This window comes from Caretta caretta, chromosome 1 (assembly GCF_965140235.1).
Source record: "Caretta caretta isolate rCarCar2 chromosome 1, rCarCar1.hap1, whole genome shotgun sequence".
In the NCBI taxonomy this organism is placed as follows: Eukaryota; Metazoa; Chordata; order Testudines; family Cheloniidae; genus Caretta; species Caretta caretta.
The window spans coordinates 56987506-57005712 of NC_134206.1; the positions used below are offsets into that span (position 1 = coordinate 56987506).

General features: G+C 44.2%; 1 protein-coding gene across 1 annotated transcript in view; it reads left to right on the top strand.

Moving 5' to 3' along the window:
- Positions 1–18207, top strand: part of LOC125636279 (guanylate cyclase soluble subunit beta-2) — a 31856-nt gene that overhangs the window by 2464 nt on the left and 11185 nt on the right. Inside the window, exons 3-11 of the mRNA XM_048849195.2 lie at positions 1891–1985; positions 4603–4763; positions 5551–5650; positions 8864–9060; positions 9619–9733; positions 12328–12431; positions 13361–13577; positions 16283–16603; positions 17690–17838. Of these exons, the coding sequence (XP_048705152.2) occupies positions 1891–1985; positions 4603–4763; positions 5551–5650; positions 8864–9060; positions 9619–9733; positions 12328–12431; positions 13361–13577; positions 16283–16603; positions 17690–17838 (1459 nt within the window). The remainder of the gene's footprint in view (positions 1–1890; positions 1986–4602; positions 4764–5550; positions 5651–8863; positions 9061–9618; positions 9734–12327; positions 12432–13360; positions 13578–16282; positions 16604–17689; positions 17839–18207) is intronic.

The window sequence follows — 18207 nt, forward strand, 5'->3', positions numbered from 1 at the left end:
AAGATCCAAGAATCAACTTCTTGGCCTCTGATGCCTGCTCTAGCAAAGCAGAGTGTACTGTGACATTTGCAGAGTTTTTTTGGCTCTCTTCAGCACACACACATGCTTATGTTGGGTCTCACATACATCATTGTCTAAATCTGGCAACTCCTCTTATGTTGGGCTGATAACAGTTTTATCGTTCAGAATTTACTTGCATTCTGCCTGCAGGCCTGCCAGAAATACCCAAGTTAGTCAGACTGTTCTCCAATTTTCCACTATTAGCTACTAAAATGGTTTTGCTTTAAAAGTTCACCACACAGGGCTCATATACAATAATGCTAATGCATCCTGTGAAGTGATACAATGCTCTAGAGATCTCCCAGTGCAGTGGATTACTGTATAGCAGTCCACAGAATAGAGGACCGGAGACACGCTTAACACTATGGAGAATGAGCGGAAAGAGGCGGAACTAGCGTGAACACTAATCCATGATCCCAAATAAAGCACTGGAGAAGCTTGAAAGACCATTAGGACAGGGACTGTCTCTTTCTCTATTGTTTGCATAGAGCTGAGCACATGTATGGTGCTCACTAAACCAACAGTAAAAGTCAGAAACGCAAATTAAACCAACCCTTGGTGGCTGGGTGGGGAAGAACATTGAATGCACTGGGCATGTCACCAAATCTGACTGATATCATAACTAGAAAGACAAGTCGGGTGTGGGAATATCTTTTACTGACCAATTTCTGTTGGTGAGACAGACAAGCTTTCAAACTGCACAGAGCTCTTCTTCAGGGCTGGGAAAGGTACTCCCAGTGCCTACTGCTACTGGCTGATTTATGGAGGGGAGTGATGTTAGGTCCTGTTTACACAGGGAGCTTTCCCTAAGAGAGAAAGGCTTGTTGTGTGGGCTAGGATTGAGTAGACATAGGTTCAAATCTCATCCTCTACCAGAGGCTTCTTATGTGACTATAGTCAAATCACTTAGGCCAAGAGCTTCCAAAAGGCACTAGCGATTTTCAGTGTGCAACCTGAGACACCTGAAAATCAGGCCCCTTTGAAGTGTCTTTAAATTCGGCACCCAGAGTGTAGAATTCCTGAAAATCTTGTCCTTAATCTGTGCCTGAGTTCCCCACCTATAAAATAAACAGGATTATTATCTTCTTCTCACTCTTTGTCTATGCAGGCTGCAAGGTTTTCAGGCCAGGCACTCTCTCTTACTATGTGCTTGTACAGTGCCTGGAACAATGGGGCCCTGATCTTACTTAGGGCCACTAGCTGCTACTGTGATACAAACAGTCCCTAATCATGGTAGCTAATAACATATTTTGAATATAGTAATTGTTTGTTGGTTTCTGCATTGTTTTCTTAACCAGAGCGGCCAGGGATTGCCCTCTCCTCTTGTCTCCCCCCACCCGAAGAACAAGCATCTAGCTCTGCACTGGTGAGGAGAGGACCTAGGATGAACTGGCTTGAAGCCCCTTCTCTAAAATATTAAGCATTAATAAAGTTTCCTTCCTCACTGAGCATGTGATTATCTTCTTCCACCCGCTTTCAAGTTTTAAGAACCAGACTTCTTATGGCCAGCACAGAGGAACTCTTCCCTTGCATTCAGGTTCCCCTCTGTGCTCCTTCAGACCCTGCTCCAGGAAATTCTAGGCTCACGTGCCAAGGAACAATTGGGAGCATTCAGTGACTTTCTGCTTTGCTGTTGCAGTTTCTTCTTGGGGACTTGCTCACATAACCATATGGAGATTTGGAATATGCTGGAACCTGCTTTCTCGGTAACTCTGGCCTAGTTTCACTGTATTCAGTTCTGTTGATGGATGGATTGGTTTCAGGCAGTGACCAGTCTGAGTGGTTTCCCTTCTGTGTTATCATAAATCTTAATTTTCTGGGTTTTTTCAGAACACAGGCAGAGGTCCAAGACACCTTCATGACTTACACTGTGTATGATGACGTTATTACTCTGAAGCTGATCCAAGAAGCCTGCAAAATCGTGGGTAAGGACTGCTCATTACCTGATTGCTGGCTTATTGAGCACTGACCATTTACTCAGTGCTCTTCACACTGACACTGTCCCTGGCTGGCCAAGAGGCCAGATCATGGCAGTAACACAATGCGCCCCCCACTGGATGCACTGTGGAGCTGCACTATACAAGGGGAAGCTCTGGTAGGGCTCATGCAACATCTCCTGGGGGCTGCATAGCATGAGGAGTGTGCAAGGTGTGTGGTCGAGAAGGATGAGACAGCGGGTGCTCCCTTCTTGCCCAGCTAGCTCTGGTCTATGGCCCAGCCCCCTCCCTTTGGAGTGCCTGGCTAGGGGTGGTAGGAGCCCTGCAAGTCTGGTAGCTTTTGCGCTGAGCCTGCCTGCTGCACATTGCTGCATTTGCCAGCACTTTGGAGCTGATTGTCTCCGAGCATTGAGTGCTCCCAAGAGCAGCTGCGTTAGGGGCCAGCCAGTCCTGTGGAGCTTTTCCATTGCGCTGGGGCTGAGAGAGATCTGCAGCAGTTTGTTTACAAAGGGCTTCCCAAACTGAACCTTGCTATTTGTTTGTAGAAGTGGGAAGTGACCCCATAAATGCACTTGGAGGCTGGAGATCAGTGACCTCCAGGAATCCCCAGAGCTGGCCCCTTGTTATCTCCAGCCTCCCACAGAGGATACCCCAGTACAACCCTCCTGCTTACATTAGAGGGCCTTGGAGATGTCCCTGTGGCTTCTCCAGAGAGAGGCCGTTGTTGGGGATGGAGGGGAGAGAGGACGACTGGAGGAAAGAGGGCCACTGGCTTCTCAGGTCTAAACACAAAGCTTTACCCCCATCTGCCCAAACCTTCATGAGAGCTGTGACTCCGAGGTTCTCGCCAAGTGAATTTGTGATGAGATGTGAGGCTTTCGCACATCTAAGTTTTGCAAGCGTTGTTGTCATGAGACACTGATCAGATGGTACACTATTCTCTTGGCATTTGGATAAGCGGTGCTATAGAACAGGGTGGGCCTAGCTGGCCGGTTACTGAACACTACAGTCCCAAAAGAGAGTCATCTCTCTCTCTCTCTCTTTTTTTTTAAATGTAGAAAAATTCACTGCGATCCCTGGTCTAAAGCATGGCTGTTGCAGGCAGCTGTATTGGGATGTAGGATTTGTAGCATGGTATTAACCCCAGGAGTCAACATGGTCTTAAATTACTCCATCCTGATACCTCTTATCTGTTTTTCTTGTCCACAAAAGAGCTGTTTTACTCTTGGGGATTAGGGAATCCACAGCTCTGTTTAGTACCAGCCTTGACAGTACGGCTTAATCAACATGGCAACAAACACAGGGATATTAAGGAAACAGTGGCCTGATAAAGTGGAGCGCAAGCAGCATAAATTAAATGAACTAGATTCTAGAGCCTGATTTCAAACTCATTTACCCTAGTGTAAACCAGGGTTAACCCCACTGAAGGTAATGGATTCCACCAACATACACTGCAGCCAACATTTTCTGCTGTGGGTGTGGCCATAATGCCTCTTTGCTAGCTTCATTAAGGTCTGGTTTATTTAAAGTCAAAAATAGACATAGCTCTGAAAACTGTTCCCACCAGTAGATCTGGGTGCATAATGGATCTTTTGGTTCACTGACGTCTCAAAGTAGGTTGAACCAAATATGAGAATTTTGAAAATTTCTGATGAATTGAAATGTTGGAAAAAATGTCAAAAGCCCAATTCAACATTTTTTGTTTCAGTTGCAGGTATTTTAACAAACGCAAAGGCAGATTAGATCCACAAACTAGCTAGCGGAAGAGGAGGCAGTGGACTCCTAACAAGCTTTAGCCCAGGAGTAAAGGCACTTTCCCGGGATGTGGGGAAACCTGTCTTCAATTCCCCCTCTTCCTAATGTGGAGAAGGGATTTGTAGTCGGGTGTCCTGCATTGCAGGAGTAGCTCCCTAACCATCAAGCTATAGAGTCCTTCTCTTTCCCTGGCCCAATGGCTATTTATTGTCATTCACAGTGGCAAGTCATAGTTACTTATGAATAGTCATTGGGCCAGGGAAAGAGAATGACTCTTTAACTTGGTGGTTAGGATAGTCACCTAGGATTTGGGACAACCAAGATGCAGTCCCTGCTCTGTTGATTATTTACAAAAAGTGGAACAGGAACAACAGGGAGACCCATAACAGTGTAACCCACCGCCTAGGGTACTCTCTTACAATGTGGGAGATACAAGTTCAAATCTCTTCTTCATATCAGGCAAGGGAAGGAATTGAAGCCACATCCAGAAGAGAGCCCTAAGCACTAGGCCATAGCTTCTAAGGAGAAGCCAACCACTTCTTCCTCCATCTGTTTTGTACTCCAGTCGGAAACATTTTTTCAATTTTTGGTTCCATCGAAACAATCTGGCAAACTCGACACAAATTTGCAAATATCTTTGGGTTGGCCAAAATGGCATTTGTCAGCAAATAAACTTGTTGCCAGAAACATTTTCATCCAGCTCTACCCACCAGATCATAACAATTTTTGTAATAGGTCACGTGGGGGCCTTGGCCATTTGTCTGTGTCCGTTTCAGACCTTAAAGCTTGGGTCAGGTCACAGGGTATAGATAGCATTGCACAGCTGTAAATCCGAATATCTTTTACACAGATGTGTCAGAAGACGTAGTGCTGAAACTTTTTGGAGAATATTTCTTTACTTTCTGTAAGATGTCTGGCTATGATCGAATGCTACGGACTTTGGGAGGGAATCTAACCGAATTTATCGAGAATCTAGATGCCCTTCATAGTTACCTTGCATTGTCTTATCAGGTACTGTCTTCTTTCTGTGGATGTAAATTGCTCCGCTCCCTGGCCATTTTTCTAGTTCTGTGCTTTATGGAAGAAATCCTCTCCCTACCATCCTGCTACTGTAAGAAGATGGGGAATCCTCCCCATCAGCCCACGTGCTGGCAGTGGAATTGAAAGTCTCAAGCTATTCCACCTTAAAGGGTTTTACAAACCCATCTCTGCATGGCATTGCCAGATCCTCCAGCTTTGCCCTTCTCGTGTCCACTCTGGTCCATCCCAAGTCTCCTTGGAGGTAGCCACCCTGGAAGCCCCAAGGGAGCTGTACACCCCTCTCTATGTTGCTTTCCCAAGGCTTACCTCTCCCCTTTGCAACAGCATTGCAGTGGTTCCTCTGCCAAAGGAGTGTGCTTCTATGTGTTGGAAGGATTTGCCCCTAAATGCCTAACAGCAGGTTTGCAGGTACAATTGAGAGAGTTCAAAACATCCTGTGGCCACCTCTGGTTCTTGTGTTCACTAAAATGGCATGGCAATGATGGAACGTGCCGAACCTACCCCAGCATCCCATGAACAAATACTCAGAGTGCAAAACCAAAAATCCCTCAAGCAAACAAGAGACAATGCCCTAGTCCAACAGGTTAGATTTTTTTTTCATGCCAGTTTTCAGTTTGCTGATAAGTCTTTATGTCTTTGAAGTAATTGATGAAATAGTGGGCCAGACCCTCAACTGGTGTAAATCAGCATAGCTCAGTGACATCTCTAGGATAGATGACTATGCAGGTATACTGAGGTCTCTCGTCTCCTTACTTAGGAAATGAATGCACCATCATTTCGCGTGGAAAAGAGGACCGACGGGGCAATGTTACTTCACTACTATTCTGACAGGAGAGGCCTGTGTCATATTGTCCCAGGTAAAACCAATATTATTTCATATTGGCCATAGTGTGCTCTCAGATATCTGTCACTCAGGGCTCTCTGGGGCTTCAGCACTTTGAGTCCTCACCTTCAAGGCCATGTTCAGCTTAGTTCCTGCATCTCTCTGCTCCTCTCTCTTTTCCCTTTTGAAAAGTTAGCCCCTTCATGCTTTTCTCCATCTGCACGTTCCTCTTCTCCTCCTTGAAACCCTTCCTTAAGACACGCTTCTTCCAAAAGGCCCAGGACTCTTAGTACTCCCGTATAATGAAGCATTAACAAAGGATGCTGGAATATTTAGTTTAAAAGGGAATTAGACAAAAATGGTGGGACCAACAGGACATGTATTGAATGCCACCAGTCACTTTGTTTTCCATGTTGCTTTAGCAGTACATTGTCTGTCTAGATTGTAAGGTGTTTGGGGCAGGGACCTGTCTTCTTGTTTGTAAAGTGCCTTATGCTGTTGTGTGCAATTGCTTACTTACCTCGTCCAGCATCAGAAACAGCCGTGCCTCAGTTTCCCCTCAGCAACTGGATAGTTAATGTGGTTTAGCCTGCTGGCCAAACTACAAGGGCTTCTACAAGAAGATTACAAAAGTCCAAAACAAAGGATGTGTGTGTGTGGAAATTGTCACATGGTTCCTGGCCTACAAATGAATGAATTATCTTAATTATGGGCTGAACCAGAACCAGGGCCTTACTTAGTCGGTAGGCTCCCCTAAAGGGCCAGCATATCTAATGACAGTGCTCTATAAATAATAAGAAGAAAACATTTCAGTGCTCAGCCTCAGCTTCTGAATTCAGATGAAGCAGCTTCCTTTCCTTCTGTTTTAGCAGATCATCTCCAGTGCAAGTTGGTGGATCCATATTTGGCTGCTTAATATGGGAGGGAGGAGACTAATGTGGGACTGAGGTGGGCTGGAGATACAACTTCAGCTGTGAATCCATCTCCAAATTTCCCTAGTCTCCAGGTGCTCAGATTGAGGATTCTGGTCTAGAATCATCTCTATTTTGTGAGAGTGAAGATGGTCAGAAAATAGGTTTTCTCCCATAGAAATGCTGACGTGGTTTCTCATGCCCCTAGTTTCTTCAATGGGCCAGGCTCCCCGGCTGGACTAAATCTCCCATGATACACCATGGTCTCTCCTCTTGCTCTCACCTCAGTGCATCATGGGAGATGTCCACCCGATAGAGGAGAAAAGAACCATGAGGCATCCAAACTACAACTTCCATGAGGCACTAACGTGGCATGGAGCCCCATCCAGTCTGCCTGACTCCAGTCCTAGGCTTTATTGCTGAGACCACCCTTCTTGGCTTATTTGGTGCCCTTCAAAGACAGTATTTGGACCCTCCAGGGTTTTTATGTACTGTTATGAGTTGGGTTAAACCTTGTTCCAGGTTGCGTTAAAACTGATGTCTGAATGCACCCTTCACTTGAGACGGTGGAAAGAGACAATTAAGGCAGGTGGGTTGGGGACACCTAAAACAAGGCCTAATAGAGTCTGCCCAGAAACTAGCCCCAGCTGGGTGGAAGCAGCGCTTAATTTGTAATGAAAGAGGTGCTGGGGCTCAAGCAATTAGGTGCGAGGGCTCAAGCAATTTTTTTACATTCAAAACTGATGCAGCAAGCCCAGAGGTGCCAGGGCTATGAACTGTCAAGCCTAGAGGTGCCATGGCCCTGGCACAAATTAAGCACTGGGTGGAATGTTCCACTGGATAATAGTTCCAATCAGATGAGTATGTGAAATAGACAAGCTGGGGTACAGACACAGAACAAAGTGACAGACTATGAGGCAAAAAGCACAAAAGCAACAGCCAGTTGTGTGTATGACCTGGGAAAAAGCTAGAGATGAGTGTTTTAGATCTGGTGTTGGCTAGGAGGCTTGGAGCTGTAAGTTAAGAAACTATTCTTTTGTTTCTGGTTCACCCTGCATTTGGAAGAGCAGGACCTTTCCCATTGCTTGTAAATAAGCAAGTTTGCATCAAAGAAAATACCAGACTCCATTATCAGTTTCTGCCCCCAACTGGCACATCCCCATGCCTCTGAACTTTGATTAGGTGCTTGGGTAGAAAATTGACAAGAGCCTTAAGCTGTTTCTCCCCACAGAGAAGAAAAGCACAAATGCTTGAGGGATGACAATTTTATGAGTTGGAGCATTCCCTAAGCTTCCTGTCAGGAGATCCTTTCAGAGCAGCTGTGGGGCTCCCTTCCTCTCATGGAAGGAAATTGATGGGGGCCATAGAGTGTGTGCAGGACTTTAGGTTTGATCTATGTGCAAAGTTGCACTGGTTTAACTAAAGGTATATTTTTAAACTGATTTAGTTAAACCAGTGCAAACCCCTGTATGGACACATTTAATTTGATTTAAATCTGGTTTATAACTGGTTCAGCTTGCATTGGTAAATTGAAAAACACCTCTTTAGTTAAACCACTGCAATGTCTGTATTTAGGCCAGACCTGAAGTACAGGATCTTATGAAGTGTGTAAGTCCCATGTCCCACCCACTTTTGAAGAGACAGTAGTAATGAGATACTGGGGTTTTAAAGGGCAACATTGTTTCCACATGTGGGAATCAACATGGGCACATATGATTATTAGTTTGTGTGTGTGTGTGTGTGGCTTTGTTAACTTGATAAAATCCAAATTGTTGCAGGGTCACACAACTGGTGCCCAGCGACTACTAGGACGGGGACTCTATAAATACCACAGACAGACACACAGAAATCTGAATAGATCTAACATGTCAGCTGAACATTATGCTCATTGGTTTACATTGGGGTAGGACACCCATTTTGCTTTTTCCTTCTAGAAACAGAACAATAAAAGTTACCTTTACCTACAAGGTGCACTTTATGAACAATGTTAACTCCAGGCCAAATTCAGAGTCAGAGACTGATCTCAGTTACACTGGTGTAAATTTGGAGGAATTCTGCCTACACTGAAGTTCTTTAGGATTTATGCTGATATAACAGATTCAAGAATATGGTTTTCAGAATCACTGATGTCAGTGGGTTTGCAGCAGTGAAAGTCAATGTAGAATCAGGTTATAATGTTACGTTGTATGGCATCTTTCATACCAATATATTAGAGTATAAATAATACAATTGTGGAGTTTGCTGAGAGGTACAGCTTAGGCAAGGAAGAAAAGAGATACGGAGCCGAAGAAGTTTTGCTAACACGAATAGGTCACCATATAAATCTTCTGATTCAGGTATCATAGAGTCCGTTGCCAGAGACTTCTTCAACAGTGAAGTGACAATGGAAATTCTTACTCAGAGTGAAGAAAAGGAGCACACTGGGGAAAAGGAGCATGTGATATTTCTTGTTCTGCAGAAGGCAAAAAGGCCAAAGAGAAAAACCAAAAAGACAACAAATCCAGAAAGCAGAGACTCCCACAAAGATAAAGAGGTGCAGTAAATCATGTATGGAAATGAGGGAGGTTTACTTCCAGTTTTCTGTGCCTGTCCGGTTTCTCTTAATTTACAAGAGATATTTTTAAGGCAAACAATCCACACATTCTCCCTTTCAGTTTAGGGCTGGATTGAGGATGGTGAGTCTGAGTCTATCTTGCTCCTATGTAAAATGAGGGCAAAGTGGATGTATTTCACGGAGGAGTAAGGTCTACACCAGGTGCAAGGCAGTGGGGCATCAGGCCTGTAAAGCTCTGGATAAGTCACAGGTTAGAGTTCACGCCTGAGACTGAATAATCAATTAAATAAATAATAATTTAAAACGATGTGATATATTGTATTTGAGAAAGAGCACGTGATCATGTAATTAAAGACGGCCTGTGCACAATGAAGCAAAGTGAAGGTTATATGTGCAACCTTAGCTTTAGCATATCCTGTCTTTTAAGTGCTTAACAATTCAGCCTTAATATTGTCTTAATATAGTGTGTTAAAATGGACTGTCTGTATGAATGGTTCACACACAAACATTCTCCTCTCTTTGACTGCTGCTCTCCAGAAGGCACTAGACGTAGCTTTTCAGACAACGAAGGAGAACTATTCTGCTCTCTTGTGCTGCCCAGAAAAGAAATCCCACTGGGATATTGTGAAAAGTGTTGTGAAATTTGGGAAAGGTGAGTGTACTAACCTCCGTTACAGTGATCATAATGAGATATGGGGCTCAGCTGTGCAGACAAATGGACACATTCCCAGGAGGATGGCAGCCTGTTGGATATAAATACTGGAGGCAGTAAAACAGTCCAGATGATATCACTGATTTATGTACGGATAGCAGAGTTTGGACTTGGTGAGAGGTTTTCTTCTTTAAATATGATCAGACCATAATTTGCAATTACTTTATTTGCCCCAGACACTTTTCTTCATTTTCATTGATGTCACTTGATGCCTGGGTCTCTATACTCATTGTGGGACTTTTATGATGTTTTTTTCCTGTTTACATTATTTTAAAAATACTATAGTGCAATGGGACTGGCCACTCAGCCATAGGGGCTGGACCTAGAGTTACTGGGGGTGCTACCACACCCCCTGGCTTGAAGTGGTTTCCATTATAGACAGGCTTTACAGTTTGCTTCACTGGTTCTCAGCACCCCCAAAAATTTTTTGAGCACCTCTGCACACAGGAGACTGATAGAAGCATGGAAAGGCTTTCACTTATAGGGGTGTTTTTGCGGCCAACGTGAAGAGACTTGATCCCAGTCTACTGTCCCGGTGTGAAGTGGCCACACCACAACAACCACCGGCACAACCTTGCAGGCAGGCTCTGAAGAGAAGTCAAGGACTGGAATAAACAGGAAGAATTAATTATCTTCCTACTTTGGCAGGGTCCCACCCAGGTCAGCTCTGAGGTACTGTTGGGTAGATTATTTTACTGCTGCCCACGCTGTACCTGTTCCGTGGATAAACAGAGGCCCTCGTTCTCGAGGACTGTGAATATGGCACCTTACAGCATGTCCAAATTCATACGCACTGAAAGCATTGTGAATGAATTTAATGACCATGGCAGTGAGGCAGTAATGCCGCTTTAGCCAGGCACAGTAAGGGCAAGGGCTGTGCACACTCTCCGTATACCGCTCTGCCAGCACACCGCTCTCCTGGCCTGTAACACATTGATACTCCAGTCTAGCTACTCTCATAAGTCAAGCCAGATAATTGTGCAGCAATTTTTAAAATGTGCACTGCTGGTAACTAGGATGAAACTGCCCATCTTGTTCGCCTTTAAGTCAGGATTTGAAGAGGGGAAAGGCTAATGTGCTAACCTGCTCCCCCGCCTCCCCCCTCCACTCCTGCTCCATTCCCAGCTGTGTGGCGGTTATAAATGTCTGGGAGAAGCTGTGTGGTTCCAGTCTGAGCTCTTTCACTGACAACTAGAAAAACAGGCCATTAGTCACACTTCGTCATCTGCAGGATTCTAAGCACCCCTTCCAATTGCTGCTGCTGCTAGCTGGCCAAATGCATTGTTGACAATGTTTCTCTGTGCTATCCAAAAGGTTTTGTTATGAAAAAATGTTGTATCAAAAATGACTGAAGTAGCCTTCAGCATTACACAGTGCAGCTTTGTATAGCAACGGTAAGGGTAGTTATGGTACTGTGGCCAAGCGCTTTGTCAGCATTTTCTTCACAGACGCTAGTTCAGGGGGTTAATAGATTGTCCATAAAACACTGCTGTGGGCAGAAACTTGGCCTCTGAGGTGACTTTTCCGTTTGATAGCGACTTTTTTTCTTTAATTTGGGAAATTAAAATCCATTTGGCCAGTGTTCATTTATAAGTGACTGTGAGGCAGTGAAGAAGCTCAAGCAACACACTTAGACACTCAATTCTCCTGTTCCAGCGAGCGAGGGCTTATGTTTTAGTCAAGGAAAACAAAGCACAACAGACAGTTTGGCTCACATTCTCAAAGGTATTTTGGTTCCTAATTTCCACTGATACCAATGGACACTGAGAGCCTAAATACCTTTGGGGCTCTGGGCCTTTTTGTCTAGATGCAAGGACCTGCTTTCTCTCAGGCAGTCTCTGACTTCCTCTTCATGCAGATGCCTTTTTTGGTTTGTGCCTGGAGCACCTATGTAAGACTGTTGCCAGGATCTCTGCATTTGCAAGGGACAAGGTAAAATTTCTGCTTATTGTCACAGGGATTAAGTAATGAAGTTCAGCCTATTTCAGGCGATAATAAAAACCTCATCATTAGACTGTGCTTCTCTCCATATTAAAATAGATTAGAGCTGGTCGAAAGATCTTGGATAACATTTTTTGATGAAAAATGTCTTTTTGATCAAAAAAACTGTGAAAAAATTTCCATGTTTGTTGAAATCTTTCAGGGTTGTTGAAAGTCTGACAACATACATATTTCTGTTTTTTTGACCAAAAAAAAAAAAAATCCACAATAAACGTTGATGAAACATAAAAAATATGTTCATCAAGGCTTTTCACAGAAAATAAAGATACGTTTTTGATCAACTGTACAGCAGAGTATGATGGACTGAGGGCAGTGCTTAATTTATGCCAGGGCTGAGCACCTCTCGGCTTGCTGCATCAGTTATGAATGTAAAAAATTAGCAAATTAAGCACTGACTGAAGGGGAGTGTTCCAAAGGCAGAAAAGGCATGTATGCTCCCAACTCCTGTTAACATTCCATGGAATTTTGGTGCCCAGATTCCATTTGTGCCTTTGAAAGTCTCCCCCTTATTCCTTGTGTTTGTTTTTTTGCAGGGAACCTGTCACATACTTTTGACCCAGTTTATCCAGAGAGGCTTTGGGTGGAAGAGAGAACATTCTGCAATGCTTTTCCTTTCCACATTGTGTTTGATGAAGAAGTAAGACAGCCTCCCTGGTCGGAAGCTTGTAGCTAAAGATGTTATGGCAGAGAAAACAATCTAAGGCCTGGATCCTCAGCTGCCATGGACGTCATGGAAGCTGGTGTTAGACTGATTTACAGCAGCGGAGAATCTGACCTTAATTGTTCTCTCTCTTGCCTTATGTTGGAAATGAAGGAACATCACATTTTGTCTTGATATTTGCGTGTGTATAATTAAAATTAGAATTGACAAACACCTGCCGTCCTCGTCAGCGTTCCCACTGGCCAATGGTACGTCAGGACGGTGTGTCTGGTATCCTAGGGGCACCCATTGTTAACCACCACGAATCTCTGTGTTGGGCTCTCCTGTGCCATTGCTGCCTGCCTCCCACATAGCTGTGCAAGAAGTACTACTTAAACTGGGCTAAATACTGCTGAAGTTACATCATTTTACCCCATTGAAATCTATGGATCTGGGCATACGGATGAGTTCAGATCTGCTCCCAATGACACCTGTGAAAAGATCTGACTTTATCTGTATGCCCAGATCCATAGACTTTGCCCCACCCTCAGCAGCTGTGGAAATGCTAAGACTGCACATTTCTTGAGCTCCTGTCATCTCACCTTGAGTCCTCCCAGCCCTAGGTCTCTATCCCCTCCTTGAACTCCCTAAGTTAGTTTCTACTGGGCAGGGGTGGGGAGTGGGCTCAGACAGACTCAGGCTAGAAGCTTGGACTCTGAATGTGTGACTCCGGATGCTACCCTGAGCAGTCTTTCTTGAGATATCAAAGCTGTAGCCCTGGTCTCAGACTAGTGAGGAGCTGGACACATATTTACTCAATCCAAAATTAAACAGGTTTTAAAATACCTTCTCCCCTCCACATTCCTTTGTTTTTGAAAGAGTTTTTAGCTTTAACCCAGGTTTATGATTTTCCTTCCTGTCCTTAGCTAAGGATCAAGCAGGCAGGTGTGAACGTTCAAAAGTTTGTGCCAGGACTACGGCGACCAGGGGGCAGAGTGGATAAATACTTTACTGTCATCCATCCACAAGTTACCTTCACCATTTTCAGCATAAGGAAATTTATCAACAGTCAATTTGTCCTCAGAGCACACAGAGAAATGTTGCCTGACTCACAGAGAAACCAACCCATGCTGAAGCTCCGAGGTACTAACTTATAGCTGCTTTTTACTGCTGCCCAGCGTGTGTGTGGGATACTTAGGCAGAGAGGAGTAGCTGAAAAGCCTGGAGGTTGAATTTTCTTAACTATACGTTTACTTTTGGAAAACTGGGCTACATGTCCCTCAACTAATGGCTAGAGCATGGTTTATCAAATCGGTCATAGTGTGGAGCAAACCTTAGGGAGAGTTTCTCTCGTAGGCCACTTCCTGTCCCAATCAAGCTCCCAGTCAATTTGGGACTATTTAGAAAAGCTGGACGAGCACAAGTCCATGGGGCCGGATGCGCTGCATCCGAGAGTGCTAAAGGAGTTGGCGGATGTGATTGCAGAGCCATTGGCCATTATCTTTCAAAACTCATGGCGATCGGGGGAAGTCCTGGACGACTGGAAAAAGGCTAATGTAGTGCCCATCTTTAAAAAAGGGAAGAAGGAGGATCCTGGGAACTACAGGCCAGTCAGCCTCACCTCAGTCCCTGGAAAAATCATGGAGCAGGTCCTCAAGGAATCAATTCTGAAGCACTTAGAGGAGAGGAAAGTGATCAGGAACAGTCAGCATGGATTCACCAAGGGCAAGTCATGCCTGACTAATCTAATTGCCTTCTATGACGAGATAACTGGCTCTGTGGATGAGGGGAAAGCAGTGGACATGTTGTTCCTTGACTTTACCAAAGCTTTTGACACGTTCTCCCACAGTATTCTTGCCAGCAAGTTAAAGAAGTATGGGCTGGATGAATTGACTATAAGGTGGATAGAAAGTTGGCTAGATTGTCGGGCTCAACGCGTAGTGATCAATGGCTCCATGTCTAGTTGGCAGCCGGTGTCAAGTGGAGTGCCCCAAGGGTCGGTCCTCGGGCCGGTTTTGTTCAATATATTCATAAATGATCTGGAGGATGGCGTGGATTGCACTCTCAGCAAGTTTGCAGATGACACTAAACTGGGAGGAGAGGTAGATACGCTGGAGGGTAGGGATAGGATACAGAGGTCCCTAGACAAATTAGAGGACTGGGCCAAAAGAAATCTGTTGAGGTTCAACAAGGAGAAGTGCAGAGTCCTGCACTTAGGACCGAAGAATCCCATGCACTGCTACAGACTAGGGACCGAATGGCTAGGCAGCAGTTCTGCAGAAAAGGACCTAGGGGTTATAGTGGATGAGAAGCTGGATATGAGTCAACAGTGTGCCCTTGTTGCCAAGAAGGCCAATGGCATTTTGGGATGTATAAGTAGGGGCATTGCCAGCAGATCGAGGGACGTGATCGTTCCTCTCTATTCGACATTGGTGAGGCCTCATCTGGAGTACTGAGTCCAATTTTGGGCCCCATACTACAAGAAGGATGTGGAAAAATTGGAAAATGTCCAGCGGAGGGCAACAAAAATGATTAGAGGACTGGAACACATGACTTATGAGGAGAGGCGGAGGGAACTGGGGATGTTTAGTTTGCGGAAGAGAAGAATGAGGGGGGATTTGATAGCTGCTTTCAACTACCTGAAAGGGGGTTCTAAAGGGGATGGAGCTAGACTGTTCTCAGTGGTAGCAGATGACAGAACAAGGAGTAATGGTCTCAAGTTGCAATGGGAGAGGTTTAGGTTGGATATTAGGAAAAACTTTTTCACTAGGAGGGTGGTGAAGCACTGGAATGGGTTACCTAGGGAGGTGGTGGAATCTCCTTCCTTCGAGGTTTTTAAGGTCAGGCTTGACAAAGCCCTGGCTGGGATGATTTAGTTGGGGATTGGTCCTGCTTTGAGCAGGGGGTTGGACTAGATGACCTCCTGAGGTCCCTTCCAACCCTGATATTCTATGATTCTGTGACCTTTCTAAGGCAATATGCAAGGCTGGGATTTTTGTAAGCACTGAGCACTAGCCTAACTCTGCTCCCATTGAAGTTTTACTGTAGAGATTAAGTGTTTTTTTTAAAATCCTGCCCCTAATGCTTATTTACAGCTAGGGTGGCTTCTTTTTGATTCCAGCAGTTTTTACTGGCATCCAGGCTCATATGTCTATGAAGACCCTGGATGCTTGTAAAAACTCCTGGCAAAAAAGGGAAGAAGAGTCAATAGCATTTGACCAGCCTGCTCTCCATGGATCACCAGCAAGTGCTGTGCTGGCCACCAGTGTTCCACAGCTCATGAGCCACTCAGCTAGAGGTCACAATGAGAGCAATTTTTTAGGAATATCCTTTTGTTTCTTTTTGCTTCACCCCCAACCATTGTATATTCCACAATCACATACTAACCCTGGCTTGTGCATGCAGACTCTATGTTAGTTTATAAAAATGCCAAGTATTTCAGGATTTCACTAGGATTTTTCACTAGGAGGGTGGTGAAACACTGGAATGCGTTGCCTAGGGAGGTGGTGGAATCTCCTTCCTTAGAAGTTTTTAAGGTCAGGCTTGACAAAGCCCTGGCTGGGATGATTTAATTGGGGATGGGTCCTGCTTTTGAGCAGGGGGTTGGACTAGATGACCTCCTGAGGGCCCTTCCAACCCTGATATTCTATCATTCTATGATTTCCCCCAAAGTGTCTCAGTGTTTTGGGGAAAGTAATACTGCACGTGTCTGAAAAATTAACCTTAGCTGAATTGTTTGTTAATTTTATCGTAGACTCATGCAGAGGTTGGGAAAGCTTTCAGGCAGGGAATATGTAGGGAAGTAAATCAAAATGTGTTGGAACTGCTTCATGCCTTTCTATTCAAAGGACAAATGATCTGGATGGAGTCCATACAGTGCATGATGTACCTGTGTTCACCAAAGCTCCGCAGTTTAGAGGAGCTGGAGGAGCAAAAGATGCACATTTCTGACATTGCACAACATGACACAACAAGGGACCTCATTCTCCTGAACCAGCAGCGTCTGGCAGAGATCGAGCTGTCCAACCAGCTGGAGCGAAAGAAGGAAGAGCTCAGGATCCTCTCAAAGAACTTAGAGGCTGAAAAGAAGAAAACAGAAACCTTGCTGTATTCCATGCTGCCGAAACATGTAGCCAATCTGCTCAAGGAGGGCAAAAAGGTGGAAGCAGGTACTGGACTTTCATTATCACTTACACTCTTCAGGTTCAACTGGTGTGGCTGGCCTTAAAAACTTTTCAGTTGCCTTTATAATTGAGTATTCCATGGGCATTCCCTTCCCCAGTCACTGAATAAGACGCTGCAGGTGATATACCACCACTACCATTCTCTAACCCCAAAGGCAAAATTGTGCAGTTCTGAGAGGGTGAATACTCCATCACCAATCAAGAGCAGGGCTGGTTTCATGTGAGGGTAAGATGTGCACTTGTGGATTATATGTTCTTTTGATTTTAACCTGGTAACTGCTAAAACAAGAAAGGTTGATTTCATAAGCCCCATGTAGCAAAACACTTAAGCAGGTGCTTAAATTTAAGCAGGTGGTCAAACATTTGCCGCTGTATGAGCAAAAAACATTTGCCCATGCAAATCAAATAGCCGTCTAACACTGCCTTTAACTTCTGGCATCTGCCTAATTTACATGCACCAATTTAGTCTGTGCCTCTAAAGCTGAACTTCTGAACTTTACTGCACAAAACTGTGAACTTGAATTTAGAGTTACTTAAACTCTTCACTGAAAAATGGATATTTTTAAAAACAAGGTGTAAAAGACATTCTGGGTCCAGTCCAGCAGTCTTAACGGGAGAGGGCTGTTCATAGTCACTGGGGTATTTGCATGGCTTTATAAGAGTACATTATAGGAACCATATTTTTTTAAAACACAGCTAATGGATTAGAAGAATGTTGCAAACAGATAGAAGATACAGCTGAAATGTGGCCAGCTATGACAGTATAGCTTTAAATATTAAAATATTCAGGCTGGGATTTCAGTGGAGCCTTCTGAAGTCAGGTGCCCACATCCCATGGAAATTCAATGCAATTTGGGCATTTTAGGTTCTTAATTTTAGGCCTGATCTGATGCCCATTGAAGTCAGTGGGAGTCTTTCCATTGAGTTCTGTGTGCTTTGGCTCAAACTAGTCAATAGGATTTTGGTTGGCAGATTACAGAAATCTATTGTCAACTTTTATTATTGACATAGTCAATAACAGTGGATGCTTTTATAAAGAAATATGCATCTCATATCTGCTTTCTCCCTCAGGGGAATTTAATTCCTGCACGATTCTCTTCAGTGATATAGTGACATTCACAAATATCTGCTCAGCCTGTGAGCCTATCCAAATCGTGAACATGCTGAATTCAATGTATTCAAAGTTTGATAGATTAACCAGTGTTCACAACGTGTATAAAGTAAGTGTTTCTGTTACTTGTGTTCAGTGCTGTTCTTTACTGCACTTTTGTTTCCCACATTTGCTTTTGTTTCCTTTTGTTTCCCACATTTTGTTTCCCACTTTTGTTTCTCACAATTCTAAAGAGAGGCTAAAATGTAGAAGAATGGCTATCACCACAACACGCAATTTGACTTATTGTCAAACTTTTGAATTGAAAATTTGGGGGAGCATCCCACCTCCCTACTCTCCCCACCATGAAGATTCAGGAACTGAGAGTTTGTCACTGGAGAGTTTATAAAGTATATAAAACTAATGAAAAAAGATTTCATACACAGCTAGGCCCTAGATTCATCCCCAGTCCTGTGACATGATGAATGAATCCAACCCC